The sequence below is a fragment of the Astyanax mexicanus genome, chromosome 7 (genome assembly GCF_023375975.1).
Source record: "Astyanax mexicanus isolate ESR-SI-001 chromosome 7, AstMex3_surface, whole genome shotgun sequence".
Lineage (NCBI taxonomy): Eukaryota > Metazoa > Chordata > Actinopteri > Characiformes > Acestrorhamphidae > Astyanax > Astyanax mexicanus.
Window position 1 is genome coordinate 12,623,510 of NC_064414.1, and position 12,069 is coordinate 12,635,578.

Here is a 12,069-nt window from a genome sequence, read left to right on the forward strand (position 1 = left end):
AAAGACTGGGTTAAGAAAAAGTACACAATGTTCATGGAAATTCTAGATTACAGTGTATATCTTTCTTGGACCTGAAGGACACTGACTTTGGACAAAGTTTCTTCAAAAGTCATAAAATGTCAGGATTGGTAATCAAACTAGTTTACCTGATTCACTAGCATCTATTTGTCTGTGGGAAATATAAGTAGCATATTGGTCAGTGCATATTTTTCATAAAATGTGAAGCTAGGTGGAAGATGCACCTGCAATAGCACTGTCTACACTACTATACTGATAATAGCACATTCGCCAATCAAGCATAACATTACGACCACCTCCCTGTTTCTGTACCCATTATCAATGTTTTAAGCTCCACTGATCATATAAGATACTTAGTAGTTCTATAATAACAGATTTTAGTCCTGTATCTGTTTCTCTGCATACTTTATATATCCTCCTCCTTTCCCCCTGTTCTTCAGTGGTCACAACCCCACAGGAGTAAAAAAAACACCACAGGGCAGCTATTATTATTATTATTATTTGGATGGTGGGTCATTATTCTCAGCACTGCAGTGATTAGCACTGATTAGAATGGTGGTGGTGTATGAGGTGTTAGTGTGTGTTGTGCTGGTACAGTGAGTGGATCAGATACAGCAGTGCTGCTAGTGTTTTTAAACACTGTGTTTAATCTGTCATTGTCCTTCACTCTATTACACACTCTTTACACGCTGCCCACAGGACACTTGGGGCCTATTCTCAGTCTAGCAGTGACACTGATGTGTTTAAGAACTCCAGCAGCACTGCTGTATCTGATCCACTCATACCAGCACAACACACACTAACACCTCATCCACCACCACCATGCTACATACAGTAATAATACCCAAATAATAATAGCTGCTCTGTAGTGGTTTTCTCTCCTGTGAGGGTCTTGAGCATTGAAGAACAGGGTAATAATAAAGCATGCAGAGAAACAGAGACAGAACTATTATAGAACTACAATATACTCCTATATGCTCAGTGAAAATACAGATAATGGGTGTAGAAACAAAAATGCTGGTCATAATGTTATGCTTGATCGGTGTACAGTATAATACAGTATTTTAGGAACAACAAGAAAATATTTTGAACAATAAGTTTTTTTAATTTTATTGTCATCTGGGCAATTAAGTCATTAAAACTTCTTCATGCTAAGAATATATAAAGCTCTGGCAGTATATAACAACATTAGCAGTCTCTCTGATGTGGATTATGAAAATGTTACATTTTTGTAATTACAACACAGTAACAGAAATCAGTTTGTTTATTAACATGTGCATTTGTATTTGCATTAACAAAACTACGTTAAGCATTATACCTGCCCTAGTTCTACCCAACATAATTATTTTATTTGCAAATTACACCAAATAAATGAATTATAAGTGCAGATAGTGGTGCCCTAAAACAGCACAGTATGTCAATGTTTAAGAGGCATTTTAGTTGCAAACAAGTAACAAAAAAATGTAATAGTTATCATGTAAATTACAGCATATAAATAACACAAACTGCATGGTAAGTGTTAAAAAAAACAAAGAGAACATTAATAGACCTGTTATTCTTAAAATGTACTGTACTCAGCTCACTGAACTCACTTGCAGAAATGCAGAAATGATTAATAGATTAGTGGCATGAACACCTGATAGTCTACCTGCTGCCACACTATACAAAGTACACACAGTAAAGTAGAAACAATGATTCATCAATGTATTCCTGGGGAGACTGATGGAGAAATATCCTCGAACAAAAGCCTCATCAGCTGAACAGAGAGTTTAAAGATCAGTTGTTTGTCTACCAAGAGTAAATATAAAGTAAAAAGAAGCATCATCTGGATGTGAAGAGTAAGAACTATCAGTAAATACACTAAAATGCTGAAAAGATGTTTTTGTGTCAAAATGAGTTACCAGGCCCCTTCACACAGATTATGAACTGTTTTTACCTTGTATGCTCTGTAAATAAAGCTAGACACTCCACAGCTCTAATAAGTGGTCATTCTTGCAGTTTCTCTGCTCACTGTATTTTCTACTCTCTTTTATTTTCTCCATATGAGTTGTTCATCAGCACGGGAAGCTATAGCTCGTGGTTCTTTGTGGAACATAAACAGACTAGGACACACCAGGAGGTGAAGATTCCCCCGCCTTCATGCACTGCTCAGGAATATATATAGATATTATAAGCTTCATTTTTTTAGCATTTCTTTTCTGCTGATGCCTTAAGGCTTATTGGATTGGTCCACAACCAAGATTACAGAGGTCTGCTGCTAAACGGCGCACAGCTCTGACTGGTCAGTCTGTTTTAATTCATTCAACACCAAAGAAAATCTCAGAATTGGCTCTGCTTAAAACCTTTACACAACATTGCAGTCCATCAGCTTTGGACTTTGGAGTGTGAAAGGCAGCATTATTATACATTGCGTTCTTTCATATTTAAATATTTGTGGTGACAATCGATAAAAATATATTTCTGATTAATCAGAACAATAATCACACTTGGTCTTCTTAAAACTTAGGAGTTTGATAACAGATATTTAAATGTAAAATAAAAAGATTCACATTTAAAAATCTGAGAATGTAAGCATAAGATTGTCTCTGAAACTGGTGTAAATCAGTGTGAAAGGGTCTTAATAAGCATCACTTTGTAATAATTAGCGGTAAAGTTCAAGTAGGTCAGATGGTTCTGAATCTGCTGAAACATCAGCTGTTCTCTCCAAAGGTGGAGAAAAGCATAAGTGATAATTCTGTTTATTCTACGAAAAATACTTTGTCATTTTAAATGATCTTAAAAACATCTTAAAAGTCCCTTAAAATGTTTCAACTGAAACAAAAGTTTAAAAATAAAAAAGCAATTATACATGTATTATAAGTGCTTCGTTTCATTAAAATCATTTATTTAATAATCATCATTCACCAATATATCTGTAGCTGTTCTTCCTATTCATATACAACTGTGATACATCTAAAATGCAGTTATTGCCTTTTTATTTATTTATTTTTTTCATTTATTTGTTTATTTAACAAGGACAGTGCTCATTAATTAACTGAAAAATATTATAAATTAGCCCGGCCCATTTTCAGCTATAGTCCTCTTTTTGACTATATTGTGGTCAGACCTTTAGGAAAAATGGTACAGGCACTAAAACAATCTAAAAACATCATTGAAGTACATTCACTACATTCCCATTCAGCAGCTTTAGAGAATTTTAGATGATTTGCAGCAATTCATTTTGTCTTCATTGCTGGCATGGTCAATATTAACCATGCTGTAGGAAGTATTGTTGTTAAAGCAAGTCTAAAATCAAGTACAGTAAATTAAAAACAGTAAATTAAAACAGGCTGTGTGGAGAGGGCTTTAATTGATAAGTGCTGGTTTACCAATCCCTTTACAAAAAGGCCGGATCCAGACGCTGACATTCTGCTGACAGATGCTGGTTCTCCTCAGAGCTTGGACATGGCCCTCTGCTGGGCGTGGCTTTGGCTCACGGGGCTTTCTGATAGTGGGTAGAAACCCCATTCTGCTCTGGGGTTAACCACCCCGGCAATGGGTGCCTGGATGCAGCAGGACGGGAAGTTAAAATCCGCCACCACCTTCAGCGCGTCGTCTTTAACAGACCTGCACAGCTCCAGCAGCTGGATACAGAACACCAGAGAACATCAGTTACTACAGCCCTGCAAACACTGAAACCATGAAAATAACTAAACAGGTCGATCTAAACATGCAGAATTAAAAAAAAAAAAAAACTTTATTTTTATTTCTCTTTAAAAAAAAAATCACAGCTTGCTTTAAGAACACTCTAACCTACTTTGTTTTGAACAATGCCCTCTAGTGGCCATAATGAGACAAACCAAAATATTTTTTGTTGGCTGATCAGCTGAAAACTGACAGTGATTATTAATAATAAGGAGATTCTTTACGTTTGACAAAAGTTTACCAAAATTTCAATCTCATTTACACACAATGGTTCTTAAAAGAATGTGATATGTATTATGCAAATAAACACTTTGGGCGATTTTCTGTATCAATAATAATAATAATAATAACAATAATAATCTCCAACAGGTGAAACAGCAAATAAAATTTATTAAAGGTAGTTCACATGCTCAGCGAAGGGGAAACTTGGCAAAAAAGACAACAATGGCACAGTGATTTCACAATCAAAGACAAGTTATCAAACCAGTGAATGACTCAGTACAAAAAGCACACAAGAACTACAATTAGGGAGTTTTAACACCTGAAAGCCCCGGACCAGATTCCATATCAAAGTTGATGTGTTCGTTACACTGTATACTCTACTTTTATTCTGGTTAGTTTTGTCCAGTTATTTATATTGCAGTTTATTGACTGAGCGCTTTAAAGAACTTTACTTCATCCTGTCATAATTATCACCTACAGTGATGCTTGACAATTTGTTAACCCTATTAGAATTTTCTACATCATCAGATTTTCACACCTTCACAGTCCTACAAATAGATAAAGAGAACCCAGTTAAATAAATGAAATAAAAATATTATACTTGGTCATTTTTTGGAGGAACATTATACACATATTACTTTTTTTAAATGGCAAAAGTATGTGAACCTTTGTTTTCAATATCTAATGTGACCCTCACAATATTTCCATTGGATTAGAATCAGAAGTTGGCCACTTTTGACACTTATTCTTCTTAAACCATTCTTTGCTAGAATGACTTGTAAGCTTAGGGGCAAGCATGTGCAGGGGGGGGATGCGGAGGGGGGGCTGGAGCACCTGCTTCTTTGGTACTTACTGCCCAAAGCGCCCTTTTTTCAATAATTATTTTTGTAAGTGTATGTGTAAAAGTCATACCCGTTTTGGCCGGGAAACTACCGTTTTTTCCGCCGTCTTCACGTATTAGTATTTTCCCGTACATTTTCACGTATTATATTAAATTAAAAAAACAGTATTAATCAGGAGACAGATGTGTGAATGGGAAAGCTCTTAATGCCAATCATGGTGCCGGTTCACAGATAAAGTCTCGCCTTGCAGGAGAATAAGCCAATCAGCTTGCTGGTTTTTCCAGAGCGTGGAGGATTGCTAGTGTGAGAGGGGAAGCCACTAACAGTAAGACCACAAATCAGCTGGTTATATTGTAAGGTATGTTTTTGTATGGTGTTTTTAAATTCATGCTCGATGTGCCCCCTTTTGACTGTGAGCACCTGCCCCTCCAATGGTCTCTGGACGGCCCTGCTTAGAGGTCACGGTCTTGCTGCATGACCAACCTTCTCTAAATATCGAAATGTCCTAACATTTTCTTTTAGAATTTTCTGATATAATTCAGAATTCCATTGTTCCATTAATAAAGGTAAGCCGTTCTGTCCCAGATGTAGTAAAACAGGCCCAAACCACGATACTACCATCTCCATGTTTCACAAACATTTATTGTGAAGAGCAGATTTTGAAAGAGCCCTGTCCACTCACACCTGATTATCATCCCATTGATTAAAAAGACCAGACTCTAAATGAACTGCAAATCCTAGAGCTTCACATATTTTTGCCACTCACAAATATAGAATATTACAATATAAAATTACATATTAATATAACTGGGTTCCTGTATCTACTTTTAGTATGAAAATCTGACTATGTAATAGGTTAGAAAATTCTAAAGAGTTCACAAACTTCCGAGCACCACAGTACGTAAGAAGACTCTCACTATGCTTCATATTAATTGGTTTGTAGAATGCTGCCAGTTCTGTAAGTTGTTTTATTTAAGTGTTGTAACAAAACAAATTCTTCCTCTCCACCAGAATTCAAGTCCCTTTGCGGACACTGGCATCACCCAGTAGAATGAGAGTAAAAGATTCCCCGGAATCCCTTTTATTTCTGTTTATAAATAAGGGATATTCTACAGTTACAGCAGATACAGAATCACCTGCACTGTAATCTGTTGTGTCTGCTGTGTGATCTAAATTCAGATCAACATTACTTTTTTACTCTTTGTTTTAAGGCTGATAATAGCCTCCTTTAGCTTTCTGTGATTGGTCCGAAAGTCTGAACTATCTAGAAAAGATGGTTTGGTAGATCTGGGGATCATGGGGATTTGGTCTGGACTGTGGTTTACAGCACATGTTACTTGAGTTAGGACCAAACTGAAAAGTCTTAAAGTCTGGATGGAACAGGTCAGGTGTAAAAGCACACTTAAGACACTCAGATCTTTAAACCAGCATTCTGGAAGAAGAAACAAATGTGCAAGCAAAAAAATATTTCATACAGGTGCTATAGTTGGCAAAAGCAAAGATAAAACAAGATCTAAACAGTTTTTAGTCAGTAATAGCACTGATTATGTCTTATTATTTTCCCACCAAATTTCAAATAATATTAAGAATTAAATCTGTGTATTAATGATTGGAGTAAAATAATGGTATTTGGTTGACACCATTGTTAGTCTGGTAGATATTGTAATGTAAAGTGTGAAAAACAACTTTCAAAATGATATTTTTACATTTTTACATTTTCTGATATCAATTCACTCTGGTAAACTAGTACTAGTACAAGTACATTTTAAGACCAATTGAAATAATAATAATAATAATAATAATAATAATAATAATAAATAGTTGACATACAGACTCATTTACATTAATGCGCTCACCGTGCTGCATAAACCATTCCGAACAAACACTGCATGTACTGTGACTATTGCGAATGAGCTTACTGCAGATCTAGGATGTGTACATTGTGTTATTGAAGCTAAAACTATATATTTTGCAGACCTACATATTAATATGACTAACGTTTGTGAGAAAATATTGAACATACTGTTTGTACTGTGAAAACTTTACGGTTCAATTAAACAATACAGAGCACCCAATAATGCCTCTTTGTTCTTTTTATGAAATGAAGACAGAAAGGGGGATTTACAGTACACTGGATTTATTATGCATTACTCATTCACACACATCATTCATCTCCTTCTGTTTGTATCCGTGTAAAACCTGCATGAGTCACTGAGGTTACTCTACTCTCCCACCATCTCGCCTCACAAAGAGATCATTTCTCCTTCTGCCACGTCAAATTTCACTGAACTGCTCAGCAGTTAAGATAAAAGCCAAATAATAGCAGCATATCTACCTGAAGCAAAGCCTCACTCTTCAGGTCCTGACATTTACATCCGTCCTCTGAAAACTCAGCATTGCCCTGTTTTATTACCTGCTAATCACTAGCAGCTGAAATACATTTAGTCATGTTAACTTTTACATTAAAACCCTGATTTGTGTTTAACCACTCAATTTTGTGTTGTTCTTTTCTTTCTTTAGCTCTCCATAACTCTAAAGATGAAAGGTTCTGCGTGAGTAAGGCAAACCTGATTTAAACAAAGATACTGAAAGTGGTTCTTTTCCTAAGATCGAGAGAAAGTAAGATTAAAAATAGTCCAGTGCGGTCTATAGTCCACTGTGCTGAATCACTAACCAATCTATAGTATTTTTAAATGTGTAGATGCCAGACTGAGAGATCAAACAGATGAAAAACTATGAAATATATGTGTAAAACTGTTACCCATTAAATGTACTACAGTGGTTTTTACTGTGGTGTCAATTTTTCTGAACGCCTTAAAATGTTTTATATTTTAACATAAATGTAACCTAAAATTAATCAGATTTTCATACAAATCTGGAGAATAGATAAGGATAATCTAGTATAACATATAAGACAACAATATTAGACTTTTTCTATTAGATAAATATTTACAGTTTTAGAGTAAAATAACCAATATAGGGCAGATACAGCCTGCTTCTGGTAGATTTGTTCAATATTACATGTGTGAGTAGAAAAAGTATGTAAACCTTAGCCTTAGCCAGTATTGGGTGTGACCTTCTTGTGCAGCAAAACAGGCCCAAGTCATGATACTACCACCGCCATGTTTCACAGATGGGATATGTTTTTTTTATGTTTTCCTTTGTTTTGGACTCATCTCTCCTCAAAACACAAAACATGCAGCATTCTTGCTTGATGTTTAGAAAACTGCATTTGAGCTTCAATGTCCTGTTTGGGGAACAGTGTTTTTTAGAGTTGTCCTGATGGTGTAAAGGCATTTAGTTGCTTAGATGTTACCTTGGCTTGCTCTAGGTGTGATCTCTGTCACTGGACACTCCTGGTGAGGGTAATAATGATATTTCTTGCTTGATGTTTAGCAAACTGCAGAAGAGCATCAATGTCCTGTTTAGGGAACAGTGTTTTTCTTAGAGTTGTCCTGATGGTGTTAAGGCATTTAGTTGCTTAGATGTTACCTTGGCCTTGCTCTAGGTGAGACCTCAGTCACTGGACACTCCTAGTGAGGATAATAATGATATTTTATGTCCTCCATTTGTCCACATGGGTATCTGTCTGACTGTGGATTGGTTGAGTCCAAACTCGAGATTAGATGGTTTTGCAAGCTTTTTCAGCCTGATGAGCAGCTCTTCTTCTGAGCTCCTCATAAATCTCTTTGTTTTCTGTCATCTCCGCCCTCTCACACCTGATGCTCATCCTATTGATTAAAAACATGTGACTCTAATTTCACCTTTAAACTAACTGCTTTTCCTAGAGGTTCATGTACTGTTGCCAAACATACATGCAATCGTTTCCCAATAAATAAATTAATAAATATACAAACTACCAAGTCTTATGTTTTTGTCTCATTTGTCTGATTTGGTTCTCAATCTGTGAAACATGGGGGTGGTAGTATAATGGTTTTGACCTGTTTTGTTGCACAAGAGGATCACGACAGATACTAAAAGCCAAGGTTTACATAATTTTTCCACTCACAGACAATTAAATAGGTGATAATTTTGCTCAATAAATAATTTAGTCTAATTATAGTAGAATATTATATATGTTTCATTTGTTTGATTTGGTTCTCTTTATCTACTTTAAGGACATGTCTGACAATTTATGTCAGTCCGATTTATGCAGAAATATAGGAAAAATCTAAAGGGCCCAAAACTTTAAAGCACCGCTGCATGTTTGACAATTTACATTTTTATAATACTGATGTACGTTTCTTCAGAAATGTGCCTTTTCATGAAAATGCATGGTGTTTTTATATAAATAATTTTCATGATGCAGAATTATAAATAAATAAAAGTAGCAGCTTTATAATTGTCTATTCTTCAAGAAAACATTTAGACAATGTAAATAAAATGGAAAAAAATGAATGTGTGTGTGAAAGTGTGTGAGTGTGAGTGCGTCTATTTTCCATGCAGTGAGATGGGCGGAGCTGTGTCTAATATTGACGAGTGTAATGAGAGTGGTCAGTGTACAATAGCGCTGGTATTGTGAGAGATCAGGACCCTGCTGAGAAAAAAACCTCACACCCTTCTGTCACACCGACTGCCTCAACCCCACAGACCCCCACAGACCCCCACTGACCACCACATGCACACACACATGCCTACACATTTACACACACCCACACCCACACTCGAACACACTCGAATATAATCTACTGAGCATGAGTATTTAAGAAACAGACCACACACAAAACTGCAAATATATAAACTGTATATGTACAAACTCAGACTACAAACCAAGGCAACTTATAGGTCAGTAGATAGTACTGTGTGCTGTCTGTGCTACTGTCCACTAACACTGCTCATATCTGTGATTATATATTTACATACAAAAATACACTATAATAAGGTAACTGATGGAAAACAGACAAAATAAAAAGCAAAAAAAAAAAAAAAAAATCACGAGAATCAGCAAACTGCCAGGACAAAAACACATAAAAACTGTAAAATGTATATTGCTAAAAAAAACAAACAAGTTCTTGGTTAATAGCTTACAGCTGGTCTGTAGCAATGAAAATAAACGGCGCTTTGAAAATTAATGACAAAAAAAAGTCTAGAGAAATTACAGAATATACCAGATAGTGGTGAGTACTGTTTCCTACTCCTTCAAAACACTCTCAGAAACTGGAGAAAACTGATATGAAGAGTCAGGTCTGGCTGACCCACATGGAAATGATGCCTTTAGCTCAGCTCAACACTGAACTTAGTCTCAGTTTCAGCAGTGAAGAGAGGAATTACAGAACTGACAAGTGAAATGAAGTAATAAAGTCATTGATAAGGTGAAAAAAATAAAAAAGCAGCTTCTCTGGGTCACACAGCACAGCTACTGGACAACTAAAAAAGGGGTGTTCCAAGACTTTTGACTGATAATGTATATATGGCATGCATATGGATATTTTGATTTGTCTGTCTGATCATTACACATGTAGTTCTCTCAGAGAATTCTTAGTCTTTCAGATCTTATCTTGAATACCACAATTCCCCATAATGGACATAACAGTCCAGACTGTAGAATCTTCTCATAACCTTATAGTCCTGTGGACACTAATTACTTAATTAACTAAATAACACTTATTCAACACTGCATTACAAAGACCATGTAACACTGGCGTGCACTGACAAAGCGAGTCATATAGCCAAGGATTCCCAAACGTTTGCATAAATCTATACATCCCAATATGGGAGTCTCAAATCATCTCTCAAATGACCTGACAATAAAGATTGTTTAATGGCTATTATTTCAGCAAAAGGAGGATCTACTAAATATTGATGTCATTTTTCTGTTGGGGTGCCCAAATTTATGCAGCTGTCTAATTTTGTCTAAAGAATTATTACACACTTTCTGTAAACCCTATATACCTCATTTCACTTCTCAAATATTACTGTGTTTATCTGATATATGATATATTTATCTGAGATTGCTGATCCGAACAACCAATGATTTATAAAGAAAAATCACAAAAATTGTCTGGGGTGCCCAAACTTGTTAATACCCAAGAAAGATTAATGCATTTAGAAATTTGGTAAAACTATTATATATATGGTAAAACTATATAAGTTTTACCTACAGTTAGGAAGTAGCCTGTAAACCTCACAACTGAACACCAGTATAGATGGGCAGTATGACAATATTTTATTGTATTGTAACACATTTTCTTACTGAATCGTCAATATGTTTTAATACAGCATATTAAAAGCATACACTGAACTGTACATTTTATTTCAGAGTAAAAAAAGGTCTTTAAATATTGTGAAAACAATATTTATAACAAACGACCCAGAACAGACAGTGTGTACATTATGATTATATACACAACAGGTTTGGGTTTAAATACTCTTTATATTGGAATTATACAGTATCAAGATAAATTAAGAAATATATCGCAACATATATATTGTCCAGTCCACCAGTAATGACAAACAGCAGACATTAAACTGTGTTTTACCCACAGTGCCTTTAAACCAATTAAGACCATCTATTTATCCATCAGAGTGTGTGGTCATTCTAACTATAGCACTACTTTTTACACTACAGGGCGTTTCTGAGATTGAGTGTGGAGGCTTGTTTGAGCAGTGTGAGGCTGTGTTAGCTCTGGAGGAATGGTAAACACACACACTGAATACTGACAGACCGGTGTCATCCCACTGTCCTCTCGGCTCCAGTGTGCTCCGGACGCGGGAGAGCGCTCATAAGGCAGATACTCTGTTTGGTAACGGCTAATTGTGAACAACTGGTCAAACCACACTGTGTATGTGTGTGTGTGTGTGTGTGCATGTGTGTGTGTGTGTGGCAGGAAAAAAAGGGAGTGTAATCAATACTCTTTATTGACTTTTGCATTCTGTTGCCAGTTGTTCTCATCAACTAATGACTGAAGAGTGTAAATGAATAAAGGATCTAAAATAATAGGATAGGTTTTATTTTATTCACACTGGGTCATCAGGTCACTCATAAGGAATAAAGTTTTTAGTTTGCTTTGTGCAAAGTATATGCTAATTGGTGGATTCCATTATTGATTTCAGATAAAAGTCAATATAAATATAATGTGCCTTTTGTGTTTTCGTAGCATTTGGAAAAAACCTTATGTAATAGTAACTGAAACATTTTCAAGATTTACTCTAAATGAAAAAAATACACATAAGGAAATGTTTAACTGCTACCTGGTTAAACTGAATATTTATTTTAAGCGATTAAATAATGGATAATAATTATTTAGATTTTTTTAAAGATGTATGTTTTCTTCGTTTAGCTAATTTCCTAAATAATATAAAG

The 12,069-nt window shown here is 35.5% G+C and overlaps 1 protein-coding gene across 1 annotated transcript in view; it reads right to left on the reverse strand.

Annotated features, from left to right (window-relative positions):
* Positions 1 to 1,102: 1,102 nt before the first annotated feature.
* Positions 1,103 to 12,069, reverse strand: part of acoxl (acyl-CoA oxidase-like) — a 95,519-nt gene continuing 84,552 nt past the window's right edge. Inside the window, exon 19 of the mRNA XM_022685010.2 lies at positions 1,103 to 3,641. Coding sequence (XP_022540731.2) covers positions 3,450 to 3,641 — 192 coding nt within the window. The 3' untranslated portion in view covers positions 1,103 to 3,449. The remainder of the gene's footprint in view (positions 3,642 to 12,069) is intronic.